The 20,593-nt window shown below is 43.1% G+C and overlaps 1 protein-coding gene across 4 annotated transcripts in view; it reads right to left on the bottom strand.

Annotated features, from left to right (window-relative positions):
* Positions 1 to 18,113, bottom strand: part of eps15l1a (epidermal growth factor receptor pathway substrate 15-like 1a) — a 34,390-nt gene extending 16,277 nt beyond the window's left edge. For 2 of the 4 annotated variants that reach the window (XM_061779831.1, XM_061779832.1), the window contains exons 1-17: positions 17,960 to 18,112; positions 16,483 to 16,524; positions 16,319 to 16,408; positions 14,878 to 14,925; positions 14,707 to 14,802; positions 12,172 to 12,228; positions 11,975 to 12,100; positions 11,847 to 11,906; positions 10,946 to 11,188; positions 10,726 to 10,883; positions 9,300 to 9,456; positions 8,061 to 8,123; positions 7,014 to 7,099; positions 5,168 to 5,200; positions 3,320 to 3,392; positions 3,075 to 3,236; positions 907 to 1,104 (exon numbers count right to left, since the gene is read on the bottom strand). In XM_061779831.1, the coding sequence (XP_061635815.1) occupies positions 907 to 1,104; positions 3,075 to 3,236; positions 3,320 to 3,392; positions 5,168 to 5,200; positions 7,014 to 7,099; positions 8,061 to 8,123; positions 9,300 to 9,456; positions 10,726 to 10,883; positions 10,946 to 11,188; positions 11,847 to 11,906; positions 11,975 to 12,100; positions 12,172 to 12,228; positions 14,707 to 14,802; positions 14,878 to 14,925; positions 16,319 to 16,408; positions 16,483 to 16,524; positions 17,960 to 18,109 (1,842 nt within the window). In that variant the 5' untranslated portion in view covers positions 18,110 to 18,112. Of the gene's footprint in view, positions 1 to 906; positions 1,105 to 3,074; positions 3,237 to 3,319; positions 3,393 to 5,167; positions 5,201 to 7,013; positions 7,100 to 8,060; positions 8,124 to 9,299; positions 9,457 to 10,725; positions 10,884 to 10,945; positions 11,189 to 11,846; positions 11,907 to 11,974; positions 12,101 to 12,171; positions 12,229 to 14,706; positions 14,803 to 14,877; positions 14,926 to 16,318; positions 16,409 to 16,482; positions 16,525 to 17,959 lie in introns of all 4 variants that reach the window. The other 2 variants (XM_061779834.1, XM_061779833.1) reach the window with 2 other exon arrangements.
* Between the last annotated feature and the right edge of the window lie 2,480 nt (positions 18,114 to 20,593).

Genomic DNA, 20,593 nt, shown 5'->3' with positions numbered 1-20,593 from the left:
CTAGCAGGCATATGCCACACACTAGTAGCCTCTCAGTAGGGATGGAACGGTTCACAAAATCCACTGTTTGGTTTGTATCTCGGTTTTGTGGTGGTTTTCGGTTCGGTATATGTCGACTCTTGAGAAAATTAATTACGTCTTGTATATTTTGTATTATTATTATTTTAATCAATCAGAAATATATCTTTGCTCGTCTAGCTATGCTAGCGGCGTGACAGGCAAACAATTAAATGCTCTTCAATTGGCAAAAGGTACAATAAAGCCGCGTATCCACCTGTTGCTATACATACAACAGAATAAGTTGGCTTCTTGCAAATATATCAGCTTTGTGTTCAACTAAATAAGACCAGATTTTACAGTGAGTAAAGTACATTTGTGACTAAATTACACAAGATTTCAGTATTTATACAGCTTATGATATTTTTGTTTGGTGGTTAGCCGTGAGATTTTTGTCATGGAAAATAGGTGCCTCGGCTCAAAAAAAAAAAATAAAGGTCTCCAGATGATATGTGAATGAGCTCAGCTTATGCATAAAGTTCGCTCTATAAACGTCATCATAATGTTACCAGCAGCCCGAAACAGAACCGAATCAAAAACCGTTCCATCCCTACCCCTTGGACCCTACTAGTAGCACCAAGTTGCTCACTAGTAGTTTTGCCTCACTAGGAACATAGTTATCTTACTGGTATGTCAAAATTGTCCTACGAGAGTACAGAAATGTCATACAGTAGTGAAGTGGGAAAAAAAAAAAAAAAAAAAAAAAACAGTACTACAGTACTAGTACATGGACCTAAAGCTGGACATCAAAGATATGAAAGGTTTTCCATATGCCTTGGCTGGAGGTTGGGCGGGACCGCTTGAGTTGTGCCCAGAATAATGTTACAACAGCGCCCCCTGCTGCTTCACCTGGTTGATCTCATCCTGCGTGGCCTTCAGGGACTTGATGATGGTCTCCAGCTGGATCTTGCCGGCGGCCAGACTCTGCTCCAGCTGGTCCTCCTCCTGCTGCAGCCGGCCAAGGTCGGCCTTGGCCCGACTCAGTTCCTCCTCTTGGTTGTGCAGGTCTGACTCCTGAGACTGGATCTGACTCTGCAGCGTCGAGATCTGCGACGACGACAAGATGATGAGGTGCGGAAATACAGGTTTTACACCGCAAGTCCTCAAACCTTTTGGGTCCAGGAAGCCCATGAATGGGAGACATTTTTCCAAGAACCCCCCTCAAAATCCTAACATCAATTAAACACAATTACCATGAGACAAAAGCCATAATTTCATAATAAAAAATTCATCCATCCATTTTCTGTACTGCTTCTCCTCACGCGGGTCGCGGGCGTGCGGGAGCCTATCCCAGCCCTCTTTGGGCGAGATGCGGTGTACACCCTGAACCGGTCACCAGCCAATTGCAGGGCACATAGAAACAAACCAGTCGCACTCACATTGGCACCTACGGGCAATTTAGAGTCTTCAATCAACCTAGCACGCATGTTTTTGGGACGTGGGAGGAAACCGGAGCACCCGGAGAAAAGCCACCCAGGCACGGGGAGAACATGCAAAGTCCACACAGGCGGGGCCGGGATTTGAACCCAGGTCCTCAGAACGGCGAGGCAGACGTGCTAACCAGTGCTGTTGAGAGGCTGAAATTTTGAGGATTTGGACAATTTTAATTGATTGCTATCAATTAATTTGATGAGTTGATTAATTGTTGCACCTGTAGTTAGATCAGTTGTTTCTTTGGGGAAAAGCCCACCCATTTCATAACACTTCTTATCTTATGCATACTGATAACAATCTCATCCACGGTGCTCAATAATGGTACAATCTCACTATTTCTCGAGCATAAAGTAGAATTGAATTGTTTAAACGTCATTCATATATTTCACAAGACAAACGGGCGGCTGCAAATGAAGAGTTGCTGGCGTACCCCAACCATATCTTGAAATAATGTATTCGTTTTTACTTTATATTGTGAAAACATCAAGTCTTGAAGTAATGTAATACATATCCCATAATTTCCCTTTTTCACACTTCCGTCAGCTAAGGTAGGGAGGAGCACTTGAGTGAATGCTGGAGAAGTTGAAGTGTTAAGGCCTCTTTATACTCCCGCGCCCGACAACGCCCGCATTGCATCACGTGACCGACGCATTGGGCCACGCGGCCCCTGCAAACGGCAAAAATTGTTGCTGCGCGTAGAATGCCCCGGACATCATCTCTCGTGATTGGTCCGTTTTAGTCACATGCTGCGATGACGTACTGACCGTTCCTCTCGGTTCCACATAGCGCCGCCGTCCCCGCCTTCTCGATCGATTTTGCAGCATAATTAAACGTATCATCTGGTCATCTAGGTCCATTTGTTCGAGCAGACCCAGTTCCACGGTCGCCATTGTTGTTGCTTTGTTCCTTGTTACTGAAAGGAAAGTGAAAACGGCTACCGGAAATGGCCCAAAAAAATGCAGAGGAAACGCCACCCTGTGGCGTCCTAGCCAATGTCAGCCGTAGCGACACCTCCGACGTGGAGGTGAACAGCAGTACATTTTCAAAACTGCGCGCGTGGCTTGCGCTCGAGTATAAAGGCTAACTGCGCGCGGGAGAGCCGCAGTGACGTCGGCGCGAGTATAAAGAAGCCTTTATTCCGCACACCCCCAAAAGAATTCCTTCCCCCCCCCCCAAAAAAAAAAAGCTTCATTGAAGTGAATGAGACATTCGGCAAAAAAGTTCCCCAACTTTGCCGTTCTTATAAAAATTCCACAATCCAATAATTCCCCAGATTTCACATTTTCACAATAAAATTCCCAAATCAAGAGAGATTTGAGATATTTATCTCCTCCTTCCACATTTTGTGACCGATTCAAGTCATCCCAACTTGGACATTTCAGTTCAGCGTCAGCTCTTCAGCATTGACATGCAATTCCTACTGAAGTTGCATTTTCTAGATGGTTTACATGTGGGACATTTATTGCTTTTTTAAATGGGCCGACATAATTTTTTGCAAGGAGCTCTGTAGCTACGGCTCGCGGAGCCCAGTTTGAGAACCACCGATCTGACTAAATGTAACGATCGATCGATCGCTCACTCACCATCTGAGACTCCTCCTGACACTTGATGCGGACCTCGTTCAGCATGTCCTCCAGCTTGTGCTTCTGCTGGTCCATCTCCTCCAGGCGGTCCTGGGCATCCTGTTTCTGCGCCTCCAGCTCCTGCAGGCAGGCGGCTTCTCGGTCCAGCTCGTTCTGCATTTCCTGAAAGGAGAAGACGACCCCGATGACCCCACGCCGGGCACACGGTCAACGATATGTGGAACGCGTGCGCCAGACGAACTGACCTGCACCTCGGCGCTCTTGTGCCGGATGGCCTCTTCTGCCTCCCTGATGTCCTGCTCCAGCGTGTACTTCTCCCTGGCACACAGACAAATACAAATAAACGATAAAACTACAATACAACAAGCAGCGCTGTCTGGGTACATCGTTGTGTTCAACATGAAAAACACTTGACTGAAATTTAAAAAGGTGAAATATGACTGACTACAGTTCACACTCTCAATCTGTAGGGGGCAGCAAAAGCAAAACAGCTGGTGGTCCAGCAACCAAAAGCAACAGAAATTACAGTGAACCCCCACGATAGCATGGCTCGTCTTTCGTGCCCCTGCTATGTCGACGATTTTTTTGCGGGCCTTTTTGTTTGTTTGTTTTTTTTAATTTACGGGTCAAATTTTGAGATGGGTGCCTCCAGTGTAATACCAAGTTGTGCCACAACATGGTGGGCAGCACTGAGTTCTATTGGAAGACATGCACCGTAATTAAAAGCAAGCATAAGAGGTCAAGAAGGTCCCCTACTTAGCTGTCGTCATAGATGATGTATATATATATATATATATATATATATATATATATATATATATATATATATAATATATATATATATAAATATATCATCTTTAATCCTATTTTGTTTTGTGTGTCAGTTTTACAGTGAACTTCACCAGGGAGTGAGAAATAAACAGCTTGAAGCAAGCACCCTGTGCCTCTTATTTTAAGATGTGCAAGCAAGTCTTCTTTACGTTTCCTCAAAATGATGTTTGACGATAGTCTTCCATTTAGCACATTTTCCTCACGATTCTGATGTTGTGGGTCTCCTGTGGCTTCCTCCCTCCCACACTCTCAAAATATGATCAATTCGGTGGTTCCCAAAGTGGGGGGCGCAGAGCAATTGCAAGGGGGGCATGGGGCGAGGGACAAATGAAAAGGAAAACATTGCATTCATAGCAATGTTGAATATTAAAAAGAAAGAAACCTGTTACAATGCTCACAATTACACGGTTAAGGTGCTTGAAAACAGTTAAACTTATTAAAACTTGCAGTTTATGGCAGTTCAAATTTCTTACGACCCAAAGGGGGGCTCAGCAGAGAAAGTTGGGGAACCACTGGGTTAATTGAAGACAATTCCATTTTCCAGTGTGAATGGTTGTTTCTCTCTATGTGTCCTGCCATTGGCGTGCGACCAGTCCAGGGTGTACCCTTCCTCTCACCCAAAGTCAGTTGGAAAAGGCTCCACCTCACCCACTAGCCTGGTGAGGATAAGCAGTATAGAAAACGGATGGATGGATGGTCTCTCGATATTGTGGAGTTCAACGGACTGTGGCTTAGGATGTGGAACGTGTTCACTGTACTTAATAGCAGGTACTTTTTTTTTTTATAGCTCTCAAGCATACTTTTCACTCTCACACTTACAAATCAGCACCAAAACACTTGATATGTCCCACGTAGGTTCTTGAGTTTCACAGCTTTCTACATTTCAAAGTTCAAGGAATGAGCAAGGCCAAAATACAGAAAACATCAAAACCTAAAATTGTTCAACCATTTTTATCCAATCATCTGGTCACAAAGGAAGTAGCTAGCCCCTCAGCTGAGCTCTTTTCAGGTAACAATTGTATTTGCAACAAACCACTTCGAGTCAGACCTCAAATTAAAAGGTCACGATGAGAACTTTCCAGATATGTAACTATTTTGTCAACGTGCCATATGACGTAATGATCAAAAAAACACGATTTTTCCCCACTCAATGTCACACACCATGTACATGATCAGTTACATGAAAATGTGTCAATAATCAGTGTGTGTGTGCATGCGTGAGAATGCCAGACCAGGTCCAGTGGGTGACTTGTGCAATTTACCTGAGCGCATTCCACTGGGTAAAGGCAAGAGTGCTGACGCAGCATTATGGAGAGAATAAGCGATGAGCAAACAAAATACACACACATTCAAGTAGTGTGTGTGTGTGTGTGTGTGAGTGTGTTGTGGTTGGTGGGGGACAGATGCATGAGAGTAACCAGCATGATGATGAGGGGGGGGAAACACTTTTTTCTTATTATTATACTGTTCCTATTATTATTATTATTATTATTGGGGGCCCCAAGGAAGTAGAATGTGTTTTTTGAAAATCAAGGCCCCGAAGCCAGTTTGACTCAGAAACATGAAGTTTGGTAGGCATGTTTATCACGAGTAGAACCACAAAGAAAATCTCAAGACGCCATGTCTGAAAAGACACAGGAAGTCGGTCTTTCTTTTTGGTTTGATGTGGCCATCCATCTTCTATAACCCGTCCTCAGTAATAAGTGGCAATTTCAAGGTTATGTCATTTAATAACGACTTTTCCTATACATTTTGTCCAAATGCTTCCAAATTTAAAACTAGACAGATGGATGAGGCTAAATTGTGAGTTCCGTTTTCGCCATTGCTTGTGGGCTGCGCATGGCGGGCAAATTTCATGTTTCTTGGTAGCGCATCTTTGAATTCCTTTGAGTAGACCCACAAAAGCCTGAAGGAGCCATGCCTGAAAAGACAAAGGAAGTTGGCCATTTTGGCTTTCATTTAATTTCCAGGCGTGTGTCTAAGACTTTTTCTCGAAATTTTGTCCGATCGCGACTAAAACTGAACAAATACTGAACAGATGGACAACGCTAAATTGTCTACATCATTGCATATGAGTGGAGCACGGCAGCAAAGTTTGACGTTGTGGTTTGAGACGGCCATTTTAGAGTGTTGCTGGCTATTTCCAGGGGTCCTTCAAAAACAAACCTGACCTAGAGATTTTGTGCGATGGCTACCAAATTTGAAGCACGTATACTAGATAGTTGGACGACACTAAATTGTGAAAGATTTGAGTTTTCATCATTGTGTGTTTTATTTGACTGCGTTTTGGTTAGGGTAGCACGTGTATACCAGCACTTGTGTCCATGCCAACGATACACAGACAGCTTCTTGTTAGGGGAAATATGTCCTTCTCTATAAGTTAGGTACTATGACTTTTGTCTTCATTTGTACATTTGCTATTTGAGCGGTCCACTTCAGAGGCCGGTGCATGGGCAATGACATCACAGCGTCTAGAAGCAGTCTGCGAGTCCGTCGGTAGCATGCGTAGCGGATCGATGACAAGTTGCGTTCAGCTGTGCGCCTCAGTGACAAAGTGAGCGGCGACACACAAGTGTACTTTAAGTGCCTTGTTGTTCGCATTAGCCATTACTTGTTGCACCAGAATGCATTATTAGAGTGTTTTATGTATTGTTAATTATTGACAATTACCGTGTATCAATCACTAAATAAGCTCCTTCCGCTACCGGAAGTGCTGCGCTCCGGCTTTCGGAATACAAGCATGATACAGGAAGTGCTGGTGTTTTGGATAGATAGATATAAATTGTAAGTGTATTCATTCATTCATTATTGTTATTTGTCCTGTGTTTCAACTTATCTGTATTTGGTTATTCTTTCTCTTTCAGAAAACCACACACACACACACACACTTCTTATTTACTCTTTGCTGTTTTTAACTGCACTGACACACTTTGCTTCAAAACAAATACTGTACCTTGCGATTGTGAGGAGTCATGATTCTTATTGAGGGAGTTGAGTTTAGGTGGCCGGCTTTGTTAATGACAAGCGAATCAATGTTTTCAACACAGCACTTCACATGGACCACAGATGAAAAGCTTCAAATGGAAGCACGTCACCACATTGTGTTACCTTTGCAGCTGGGCGATCTCCTGGCTGAGGTCGTCCAGCTCCTTGATACCCGTAAACTCGCCCGAACCCACCGAGCTGGAGCTGTCCTGCACATTGGGGGGAGCGCGCCAAGAAAGTGTCAGTGAAGCGTGAGCAAATGAAGTTGACTGGCCCGAGGGAGGGGGGGGGCAATGTGGAGGGAAAGGTCCAGAAAGAGGACGAACAAAAAGGGTCGCACGAGGGGGCGGGTGAAAGGTTGGAGGGGGGCGTCACCACCCATGCGGCCCGCCGAGCTCAACGTACACTTTGGGGCGGAGGAAGAACCACAGAAATGGTTTGGAGTAGATTTTGTTTCGGCTGTGGATTATTTGTGGCGGTTCTGTTTATTTCTATTGTGCAAGGTGGTGACTGTCATGAATAACTGGCGAGAAGAGCCGTCACATTAATCATGAGACGCATACATTGTCCTCATGTACCCGTGTGTGCAGTGAACTTTCTGTTTGTGGATTATTTCGAGTCACATCCATTTCTATTATGCAAGGAACATCACGTTAGTGTTTGTAAAACACGTCTACGTCGCGTGCGCCTTTCGCAATCGTGCCCGGTCGCGGCACACCTTTTCCAAACATGCCAGATGAGCGCAAGTCTACCGATCTTGAGTACACATCAGAGCCCTCGCACTAGTCAAGTGTGCCGGACTTTAGGCGTCACGGTTCGAATAAGAATGTGACACGACACAAAAGCTACACCCTCATTTGAATGAGTTCCAACGGGGGTGGGGAATAGAAATGTTGTGCAAATGCTTCCCAGTATTTTTAGGACTGAAAGCATTTGGCGAGTGGACGCCCTGAAAGGTCCAGTTAAGTTACCTACCCACAACTTGAACATTATGGCCTGAGGAGGACGAAGAGGAGGGGAGAGCAGAAAGGTTAGAAGCAGAAGAGATAGCTCCTCCACCACATTCAGGAAAAAAGAAAAACACCACCACCTGCCATGTTGGCAGATCTCTACACGTCCTAACATGCTAAGAACACAAGAAGCAGCAGCAGCAGCAGCAGCAGCGCTTACCCTCCTCATCTCTGACAGCGCCGCCATCTCGGATCCCACTGGCGTCATGTACCCCGACATGCTCTGTTCACACAACAAAATGTCTCGGATTAGTATTATTTGTTTTGAACAAACGTGTGGTGTATCTCAGCATTACCAGATGACTGCACCTAATGGTTGTTGATCAAAAGTCTTGGGACATGCGGTCATTCCATCTACAGTAGGGTGTCTAGACCTTTTCCTCCGAGGGCCGCATACAGAAAAATCGAAGGACGCGCGGACCACATTCACATTCTTCAACTTCATGATTAATATTTTTTTATTTATTTAAATAAATGAAAACTTCAATGTATTAAACAGGACAAAACCAAACCATCAAGCAATTATTTGAGTAACAGAGTTTCAAGTATTGGTGGCATATAAAGAGTTGGGGGATTACTGTACATGAGCGCTTGAGGGCGCGCGACGTTACTCTACGTCGTCTACGACAACAGACATCATGGATCAGCCGCGCCGCGCGGCTTGATGCTTCGTTGTACAGTGGGGACGGAAAGTATTCGGAATACTTACGGCTGTGTGATATTTCACTTTTCCTTTCTTAATAAATCTGCAAAAATTTCAACAATTCCATTTTTGTTCTGTCAATATGAAGTGCTGTGTGTACATTAATGAGGGGAAAAAATTCACTTAAATGACGTGAGCAAATGGCTGCAATATAACAAAATGAAAAATTGAAGGTGGTCTGAATACTTTCTGTACGATGTTGAATTGTGGAACATCTAAAATGTCAATTTGTTAAGGATCGTGTGTAAGTACGTTTTGACAAAATGCATTTTTTCCCCAAGAGGAAATACTTATTTCCACATTATCTGCAAAGAAAACAAAATGTATTTCTATTATTCATTCATTCATCTTCCGTTCCGCTGATCCTCACTAGGGTCGCGGGGGTGCTGGAGCCTATCCGGCTAACTCCGGGCGAGAGGCGGGGTACACCCTGAAATGGTCGCCAGCCAATCGCAGTATTTCTATTAATTCAGTGGAAGTTAATGCGAGTTAATGTTGGGGGGGGGAAAAAAAACAGCAAACACTTATTTCAAAGTTTGTTTGGTATCAGGAGAAATAAAGCAAATCCCTAAATCCCAGAAGGGTAAACATTGTTTTCATAATGTCAAAGTAAGAAATGGGACTTTTGGGATCACAACTGTGAGATATTATTTGATGGCCCTACATTTCTACATATATTGTGTCGCCGGTACCTACCAGGACTGGAGTTCCTCTCTCCGAAGGCGGGATCATATCCGCCGTCAGCGCCTGAGGGGGGTCCACACCCTTGCTGACCTTCTGCTGAATGAGATGCATGGCGAGGGCGAACTGCTCCCTGGTCAACTTGCCCAGCTGTCTGGTGTCGGCCAGAGCCCTGCACAGTTAGGCGAGGTGAGCGGATTTAAACGGAGGAGGAAGCTAACGGTTGCTAGCCAGCTGAGCTAACTTACCCTATGAGAGAATGTCAAGATTGCGTGATAATGTCAAAAACGAATAATCATTTTTGAAAAAATGGCAGTTCTGAACCAAAATGTCTGACTTCATGTATCTACTTGAGACTTTTTTGTTAGTCTACTCATAATATACATGTCGACCAAATTTAGTGTACCTAAAGAATACTGGCTTTAAAAACATGAATTATGGTGTGTAATAACTTACTGTTGTATTTGTATGTTGGATGTGTGCCTTTATGGGGCGTGGCCTAGAGAGTGACATCAGAAGCTGGAGTTGCTTAGCCAGTCTACGCGTGTGTCAGGGCGTGAGTTGGGGCCGACAGCAGCTCCTTGCAAGTGTTCTAATTTTTTGACTGTTTGTCCCGTTCATCTGCGACTGCAGCTTCCTTGCCCGCATGCTAGGCCATGGGCATTACCGTTTGGCCTGTCACGATAAATACAACGGACACCATAGTTATTCCAGACTAAAGACAGAGAGATGAACGGTTGTGTCATTAGCCACTAGTATTCGGCTCCGTCGAATACTCCAGCCTTGCTCCGTGTGCAGTGCGTCGCACACAACATGGCCACTTAAGGGAAAGTTAACTGCTTATTATGTTCACTAGACCGGGAAAAAATGAACTAGCCTGCGAGCTAAGGAGCTAAACAGCTCGTGTCACCGTCATGACGTCGTTTAAAATGTCAGCGCCTCGCTCGGAGTTGTTGTGTCTGCTATTCCCCAATTAACACTTTTCAACCCAATCACGGCACCCACCTGTTCCCAATGAGCCTGTTCACCTGTGAGATGTTCCAAACAGGTGTTTGATGAGCATTCCTCAACTTTCTCACTCTTTTTTGCCACCTGTCCAAGCTTTTTGGGAACGTGTCGCAGCCATCGAATTCGAATTGCATGATTATTTGCTAGAAACAATCAAGTTGATCAGTTAGAACATGAAATATCTCGTCTTTGTAGTGTATTCAATTAAATATAGGTTGAACATGATTTGCAAATCATTGTATTCTGTTTTGATTTATGTTTAACACAACGTCCCAACTTCATTGGAATTGGGGTTGTACAAAGCAAAAAGAATTTGACCTACCAACAGCCGGTAACCAAAAAAACTTGGTAGTTGAGGCACTTCAAAGTCAAGTACGACTGTACTTGAATGGAGGAGGACGCTAACAGCGGCTAGCCAGCTAAGCTAACCTACCATATGTGGGCGAGGACACCCTGAGAGAGTCCCGACTGCATGAAGATGTCCTTCACTTCCAGCCCGCTGACAAAACCGTCCATGTCGGCGTCCGTCTTCAGGAAGATGTCATCGTAGCGACCGCGGTCCGACGCCGGGACCGCCCAGTTGATGGAATGCTGGAGAATCGACGCCGTCGTCAGACTTTTCCGCCCATCTGATTGGACGTTTGCTCACGTACCTGTCCAGACTTGAGGGTGTGTTTGGGCGACAGGCTGCCCGTGCTGTTCAGGGAGTTCATGCTGCCGTGGGACGGCGTGGAGCGCAGAGAATCTTTGGACGGCGGCGGGCTGGCCGGCAGCGGGGGCACGCCGCCCGCCACCGAGCCCAGGCTTTTCTTCCTCTTGGACAGGGGGATGAGGGCGGCGGGCAGGTGGGCCGGGACGGGCTCCTTCTCCAGGGCGCGGTACACCAGGTGCATGGCCTGCCACGGAACGACACGAACACAACGGATTCTCACAATTCGGTAGCAATCTGACAAGATCTCTCAGGCGACTTTCTCATTGAAGGGAATGAACTTCAAAGCAATACGGCCGACTTCCTGTGTCTTTTCGGGCATGACTTCTTGAGACTTTTTTGTGGGTCTTCTCGCGATAGACATGCCTGCCAGATTTCATGTCGCTGAGTTAAACTGTCTTCCGGGGCTGAATTTTCAAAAAATGCTTAGGACGAGTTTATCTTTGAAGGACATCTGGAGATTGCTAACATGACCCTAAAATGGTGGCTTCAAAGCAAAATGGCAGACTTCTTGTGTCTTTTCAGGCATGGCTTCTTCAGACATTTTTGCGGGTCTACACAAATGTCATGTTGCAAAGACAAAACGGCTTTGGGGGTTGACAAAAAAAAATGTGAGTGCTTCAGCTCGAGTTTGGGATTTTAAGGCGAGTCATCAAACTTTGCTGCCACGCATTGCCCACGAGCAATGGCAAAAGAATTGAATTCTTGACAATTTAGCAGCGTTCATCGGTCTAGTTAGTACACGCGTTTCAAACTTGGCATATAATGACAAAGTTAAATCAAGTCTAAAAGGTAGCAAAATTTGGTGAATTTTTGAGTATGGGAAAGCCGCGAAAATGGCTCACCACGGCAAACTCGTCTCTGTCCAGATGCCCGTCTTTATCGATGTCGCTCAGGTCCCAAACCTGCCAGCAGCACAGAGGAGGATGAGACACGTGGATGTACATTTACACGGCGGCGGGCGAGCGCAAACCTTCCCGAGGACGTCCAGAGGCAGCTTGGAGTTGATGAGGACGGGTCTGACCTTCTCTCCCGAGAGCAGGCCGTTGACCGGCAACAGACTTTCAAAAATGCCGTCAAATTTGTTCTTCTCCTCTGGCTGAAACAAACGTTTGTTATTGGTTATTAGTTGTAAGAAATAATACTGGTGTATTGTGCATTCACACGCACCCTGACGGCCCAGTGAGCTTCCGTGGAGGTGTTCAGAGACGGACTGCTGCTGTCCTTCTGGAAACAAAACGCCACACTACACTTACAAACAATTGTATTTTGTTGATTAAACACTTGAGTTATATATTTCATTTGGCTTTATATTTACATCGTTTCTCAGTCAACTGACAAGTGTGTCCATTTAGCTATTATTCTACATAATAGATAATTATAGATCGTAGTTAATAGTTATAGATAATATTATTGTATTTTTATGTTCATTATTATATTATTAATAGAATATATTGTTTTGCATATAATACTATATTACTATGATTTATATTTATATATATATTTTATATTTATATATTGTTTTGTTTATTACTATTTTACAATTACATTATTATACATCTATTTATTAAATACTAGAATTTATTTGAATTGTCAAATTACTTTGTCATAAAATAGCTTTTCAATTATTATTCTTACATATGAACAAACAGGATATTGTATTATTAAAATATTTTATTAAAATACATTTACTAAAACTGAGCTGTCAAACTATAAACATTCACTTCCAGAACAATTTGTCCAAACTTGTCTGAATTTCCATATTTTCAAAATGTTGTCAGGAACATTACCGTGGGACAGTCATAATTGTGAATAAATTATGGCTTCAATATTTGTCATTGAAATGTTTTTATTCCGTCAACCTTGTAACACAGTTCCAGGATATGAGATTTTGACATGCCATCGTCAGAATTATTTGTGTGCATGGCTTAATTTGCCTTTGCCAATGCTGTTTTCAACCCTGGTAACAAAAAAAAAAAAAAAAAAGAAGAAGCAAGTCTATTAAATCAGATCTCAAACGTCAAAATTAAAACTCAGCACACTATTTTGCAAACAAACAAATAACATTGCTGATAGATTGAACTGGACAGTTTTATATTTCTATTTTGTCCAATGTACTTCTTGTACAAGTCTTCTCTTGGATGCGAAATACCCTAATTTCTCGTGTATAATGCGCACCCATGTATAATACGCACCCCCAAAGTTGACCTCTAAATTCTGGAAAACCCTTCAACCTATGTATAATGCATTTTTACAATGCATGATTTTGCTTCTACTCATATGATCAAAACATGAAGTATTATCTGTAGTTTGTTAGTTTTTTTTCAAAGAATTATTCTGAACTTAAGCACTTTATTTGAACACATAATTCTTTTTTTATTTACTTGCTTTTATTTTGAAATTCACAGCCCTAATTTTATTTAGTAAATGAAAAAACACACAGTTGTGCTCATGTTTGATTACCCAGGCAGAATTTGTAAGATGGGTACAATTCTTTAAAGAAAAATGAAGGGCCTGGCGAAGCACATTTTATTTTAATGGGATTCAAATTAAACGGTCAACCATTTCAGAAAAGCATCATCATTAAACAAAACATAACCATAAAGAAATGAATGATGGTGGTTGTTCAGTCATCAGTCATATTTTAAACAATATTTCACAAATTCTTCCAGGGTATGTAAACTTATGAGCACAACTGTACATATATGCAGTCATATTGGAATGAAAGGGTAGGCTACACCTTTTTCATAACCACTAGGTGGTGGTGGCATATTAGAATGAAAGTGTACAGCTTTCTCATTTTCCCCTATAGCTATGTATAATGCGCTCCATTGACTTTTGACAATTTTTTGGGGCAAAGAATGCGCATTATACACGAGAAATTACGGTATATTACGTGTATATATTATAATTGCTGCCGAAACGATGCAAATTTCCCCATTGTGGGACTAATAAAGGTTATCTTATATTAAAAATACTTATTAATAATAATAATATACTTTTAACCTTCCTATGTTCTGAAGTGACGTACTAATTCATTTCCAGTTCAGACACGGCATCCTGTGAGGACGTGCATTATTTTATTTTGTTGTTCAAAGTTGGTTACGCTCCAAGAAACCGTGGTGCACTCTATCACCAAATCACTTATTTCGATGTTTTGCGACCGCAAGTAACGATAGCTTAGCAACGTTCTTCACCTAGCCACTCCGCGTCCTCCCTTCGTGACACTTTTGTAAGAAGCATGCTAAGAAGTGTAGCTTATTTGCGAGTATGGAGGTGATGATCAGTGACTTTAATGCTTTGACACCGGACGCAAAGACACGTTTTGGCTCTGCGGCTCGGCAGCCTGAGGTTCGTAATAAAATAGCGTGCATTGTGGACGCACCGGTAATGTCAGACGCTATTTTTTTTTTTCTTCCAACATCCGGAACAATCAGCGCTGCGGCCATAACGAGTCAACGCTCAGTGATTTCCGTAAGAAAATACGGACGTTCCGTAACATTTGACAGCGCTGCTAAAACTAAACTCAATTTAGTTTTCTTTATAGAGAGTGCACTGAGAGAGTGATATAATGGAGCACACATGTGGAGTTAAGTGTTTTCAAATGTGATTGTTTTGCAAGTAAAATGCATTATTAATATTCTCATCAAGTTCAAGACGCGTGACACAAGAAGGACGGACGCGATCGATCGGTAGACTACTCACAAACTTGGGTGGCGGCACGCTGAGGTTGAGGCTGGACACGCTGACGTCATGGCCAATCTGCGCGCACGCCACCAGACGCAGCGCCACGTAAAAACCCTTAGGCGGGAGAGAGACGTTACCTGGGATAAGGTCGACGTGCTTCAAGTTCTACGTAAGGATTGTGTTTCCTACCTGCTTGTCCAGGTAGCCTTTCCCTTCCGGATCAGCCAGATCCCAAATCTGAAAAAACGACAGCAGCAAACATGTCGTCTGTCAATGACCATCACAACCCTCGTGCATTCGATATTAGCCATACAGTATACACTCGGCAGACAAATTAACCGTGTCTCTTGGGCGGCTACAAAAGCTCAGCAATATGCCATAATTAGATTGAATTCAACTTTTTGTCACACTGCATCAACAGTGAATGGCCATTGTGCTGCTCCTTCTGGTGTGCCCGCCTTAGCCAGTAGAAGACAGATACACTGTTCATGGAGACGTCTCAACTCCTCCCTCAGCTCGTCAGTACGGCAAAAATATTAGCCGTTCTTCGCAGAGGATAAAGAATATGACTGCGAGTACTGTTACATTGTCTGTCAATATGCGTTTCTGCTCCGTTTGTGCAGTCCGCTGCTTAAGCATTAGCTTTGCATGAAGGTAAAAGACAAACGCTACGTTACGTATTTGTATTAACGTGTAATTCTCATGGTTTTACTGTATGTTTAGTTTTTGAGTAAACTTCAGCTGGGAATGGCAATAAACAGTGGAAGCCTCTTTTTTTGAAGATTTGTTCACTATCTTCCAAACGGCAGCTTGTTGTCAAGTGCGTTGTGTCACTGCCACCAAATAGCGCTTTTATGTCAAGTCTGCACTCCCAAGTCGAAGCAAAAATCAATCAATCAATCAATACATTTTAAAAACTATTACAAATCGGTCGGGCGACAGCTCGTATCTCGATAAGCTAGGTTGAGTCCCTCGTATGTCCAGGCACGGTTGTTTTAGAAACTGTTGTCAGTACAATGCAGTACAGTCATTGGCTGCTTCAAACCAAAATGGCTGACTTCCTGTTCAAGCATGGCCGCTTGAGACTTTTTCACACCTGCTGGCATGATGGACATGTCCGCCCAATTCCGTGTCCATGGGTGGAAGCTTGTCGGGGTCCTTGTTTCTAACGTTCCAAGGGGGCTACAGAATGAGTGTTTTCGGGGGGTGTTGGGGACCCCTTAATTACAAACATTTCCATCAGGATACATATAAAAAAATTGGTCATTTTTCGGACATTTTGGGGCCTCATAATGCACGCAAAAAAAAAAAAACAAGGTCAACGGGACCGAACCAGGAACTGAATCATAATCAATTAATTTGTTTGCATTCTATGCACTGTCAATTTCAAATAATGTCCTGTTTTTTAATAAAGGGATGGAAATAAAATGTGATCTGATTCATCAAATAATGGAAAAAAGAATCAACAGATTACTGGATTCATTAAAATCAACGTTAGTTGCAGCCTCACTTAATTTACCGTTGCGGTTGAATGAAAGGGGCTAACACAATCGACGCAGGCTGGATTTCTGGGCCCAAAAATGTATACAAATGAGAAGAGATGGCAACAACGAGACGACACGCCGCTTACCTTTCCCAGCGTCACGTCCGGAAGTCCAGACTTTTTCAAGAACAGGGCGGCTTCTGTTGGCCCCACTCGCCCCGTGTTGCCCGGATCCACCTTGCGCACAAACACACGCAAATGTCACACAAGTGACGTGAAAATGATCACGCCCACTCCGGTCGTCATCTTACCTGTCTGTAGAAGTTCTCAAAGACAGGACTCCCGCTTGTCAACTGTTACAGACAGATACATAGATAGATAGATATTTACCAGTGGGCGGGTACGGTGTTCAGTGCCGGGAGCACGGCATTAAATGCAATGTCAAGAATAACTTCGTCAGGCATTATAAATACAACTAAAACGCAGTAATGCAGCACCTGTTCTCCTATATAAAAGACGTGTCAAGATTTTCAAGTCGGCATGTGTTACTCCGCTCTGACGAGGCTTGTGTTTCAGTTTAAGCCCCACCTTCCCGGCACCTCATTGGCTGGCTTTTTAGTCATGCGCAGCCTACGTGTCGATCGTTGTCGCCACGAATAAACGGTGGCGATCTCACTCAGTGTGTGTGTGTGTGTGTGTGTGTTGATGTCTCATGATGTTGGCTGTGCGGGAGTTGAACCATTTCACTAGGAAGTGTGGGTGTTACCGTAAAACAGCCGCATTCCTATTGCAGGTGTTGAACTTTTATTCTGGGAAAAGCGTGGGTATTGAGACACCCACATCCCTCACAATTTACCAGGCGAACTGGTTCAACACCCACACTTTTCATGACACCAAAATTCTGACTTCGGTACAATTCGTATAAAGCGCCTCAATACAAGTGATGCGCCAAAATCAAAAGCAGTGTATCAACAATAGTTGTCGATGAATTTGACAAAGGTTGATTTGTCTAGTTTGGTGTATACGTGCAGTGACTTTTGCTACGACACGAAACCACATGAAATCCGACTTCTGGATGAGGGGCGTTCATCCCCCCCCAATTTCAGAGCCCCCTGTTCCACCACTCCAGAACGCATTGACTTTCAATCGACAGCAACGAGTAATACGGTGCCCGGTCGAAGTGAAACGCCGAACAATATTATAATCTATATATTATACGAGCTGCAGCGAAACAGGATGTGAACTTCAACGTAAATGACATCATAATGGCATTGCGGCTAGCAGTCGGCTCGCTTCGTGCCTCAAAAACCAGCAAAAGACCTTTAACAAACGTCTGTGTCGTTTGACACGAGGACCCGCAACCGGGGTGCGCTTCTCGTCTCTTTCGCCCGCAAATGTCGCGCCGTGGTCGGACTGAATGCCTTCAGCATCAATTTGTCACGGCGCCCAGATTAGATTAGCCCGCTAACCTCCGACGATGCTAACCGGGCAGGCTAGCTCGCAGGAGTCCGCTACGAGGACGCGGCTGGCCGGGGACACACCCGAAGGGGACACCGCTGGTGTTCGGCTAAACAGGGCCGCTTTTAGTGGCGCTTAGCCGGCTGCCGCGTCGTCTCGGTTAGCCGTCGGCGGCCCGCTACGTAACGGGACCGCCGCCGACGCCGCACTGGGCCCGGCTCGAGCGGCCGAGCGAGCCGACTTTACGACGTTATGGCAGGCGACGATAACACGGTGTGGCGCTGGAACACGAAGCGAAGGCGTGTCATGGGGAAGGGCCGCATCCCTTACCTGGCCGAGAGATGTGAGCGCTGCCATGTTCCCTGTTGCTGCGGAAACGCACCCTGCCTCCTTCGCCGACGCCGCCGGGAAAGCGCGACCCCCAGCGGACTGCTCGGGAGACACTTCTTCTTCCTCGTGCATTTCACAGACTACGGGCATTTGTGGCGCATTGCTGCCCCCGCCAGACCATTCTTGTCACTGCATGTTTACCGTCTCTTGAGGAACGCTGTTTATTGTAGAATAGTTTAGCGTAATCTGGTTTTAATATACAGAAAACCTCCATAATGACTTTTAAGGCAATTTAATGAATAAATAAATACATTCCTATAAACACAAGTAACATGAACAAATCATTCACATTCCGTCAAATACGTCAAAAGATGAAAAAATATGAAAAAATTGGACATTCCATCCATTTTCCACACTGCTTATCCTCACGAGGGTCACGAGGGCGTGCTGGTGCTGCAGCCTATCCCAACTCATTGCGGGTACACCCCCAACTGGTCGCCAACCAATCGCAGGGCACATAGAAACAAACAACCATTCGCACCTACGGACCATTGAGTCTTCATTAGCCGAGCGTCCATGTTTGTTTTGGGGATGTGTGAGGAAACCGGAGTACCTGGAGAAAAGCCACATGCAAACTCGAACCCGCCATCTCAGGACTGTGAGGCAGATGCGCGAACCAGCCGGCACCGTTCCGCCTAACGAGACATGCCACTAAATAAATACAAAGATTTATTCATACGCTAATCTATTATGACACTACCAGTGTCAATGCTTTGTCTTACAGGCGTTAATGAAGTATCTAAGTATGAATCATTGCTACAAGTATGAAACTTAAGCTGTATCAATATTTCAACTTTATTCTCATATGGACTATTAATATACTGTAGATATACTTTTGTTAAAAAAAAAAAAAAAATTATCCTTGTAAGAATTCATTAAGATTTGTCTGCTGCCCCCCAAAACTACATTTCCTGCATTGTAGAATATTATTTTTCAAAATGACGAAGATTATTGCTTTTTTTAATTATAAAAAAAAAAAAAAAAACAACATTGTAAGGAGGAGGAACATGACAGCCAGCTCGCATTTATTGATTTGACACAAAGATGAAAAGTAGCAAACCATCACAAGAAGTCTGCAACCAAATGTGTACGACTCAAAAGAACATGCTAGAAACTCGGTCGTTCAAATTTTCGACCTCTCTTTAAGGGGAACATTTTAGAAAAAAAGCAAGGTGCATGCTGGGAGATAATTGAGTTGTCCATTTATCGCGCACACACTGAAATTCCCTCTAATCCAAACGCTGTGACTTGTTTTCAACAGTGATTAAAATGCAAACTGACAGTCGAGATGAATTTCAATTTCTTGCTGATTGGAACGCCCGCTACCACTTAAGGTAGCCCACCTGAACAATCGGTGCGAGGAACGCCACCAAAATGCAGCTGATTCCATGACCGTACGAAGTTTTAGGGCCGCATTGAGGAAAAAAAGTCGTCAAATGAACACAAAGTCAACATTTCTTGAAGGCAAAATATTCCCGATTTTAATCTCAGAATATGACTCTTTCACTCAAAGGAAAATGAGTTATCTAAACAAAACAACATTTTATTTACCAAATGATATTCTCATTAGATTACAACTTTTTATTTAAAAAAAAAAAAAAAATCAACGTTCATCTCAATGGAAAAACGACTTTATTGGTGTAAATTTTCAACTTTTCCTCCCCCCATAAAAACATGACTTTACTGCCCTAAGAGTAAGGTTTTCCGTGAAAAAATTACTTGATTCTCATAAAATGACAATTTATTCCTTGAATCAATTGCAAATCTATTCTTGTAAAATGAAAAAAAAAACAAAAAAAAAACATTTTCCCTCAGGAAAAAGTTCCCTTTTACACTGAAAAAGAATACATTTTAATAAGATTGCAACTTATTTCTTCCGAATTTTTTTTTTACTATTACGAACTATAATTTTTTTTCTTGTATGAATTCAAATTGTGGTAATAGTTTGACATTTTTTGTGGGGGGAAAAAACTGTGACATTCCCTCAAAATATTCATGATTTTTAATTTGGAAAATCTGTAAAATTCATTAAAAATGTAAAACATTTTAATTGGGGAAAAAAAATGTGGACTTTATTCTTTTGTTCAACCAAAAAAAATCTCAAAGTTTGACTTGCTCTCATAACATTCTTGACAAAATTGACTTTCTCGTAAGATTATGCTTTTTTTGGTGCCAAAATCCGACTATCTGGGGGAAAAAAGTTATGCCTTTATTCTTCTGGCTTGATGGTAATTCAATTTCTGCCCCAAAAATATATTTTAAAAAAACTATTCTCTTAAGATTCCGACCTTTTTTCCTCAAAAGGGTGGATAATATATGTTTTCTTTTGCTAGTGGCCCTAATATCATGTTTGTAAAGTGCAGAATAATATCAAGCTCGTATTTGTGGACTAAACAAGAAAGTCCAGGTAGTGTCTTTCATTTTAGTGACGTTTTCACAAAAGATTTGTATTTTTATGTTGGCCCCCCCCAAAAAAAATTAAACATTTGTTTCGGCTTCATCCAAACATCGGAACTAACGACGACGTCCATCAGGTGTGATTGTGGATGACAAAAGAGCTTGGGAAAAAAAAAA

Source organism: Phyllopteryx taeniolatus, chromosome 7 (genome assembly GCF_024500385.1).
Source record: "Phyllopteryx taeniolatus isolate TA_2022b chromosome 7, UOR_Ptae_1.2, whole genome shotgun sequence".
In the NCBI taxonomy this organism is placed as follows: Eukaryota; Metazoa; Chordata; class Actinopteri; order Syngnathiformes; family Syngnathidae; genus Phyllopteryx; species Phyllopteryx taeniolatus.
Note: the sequence above shows the minus strand (reverse complement) of the source record. Positions and strands in the feature narration are given on the sequence as shown.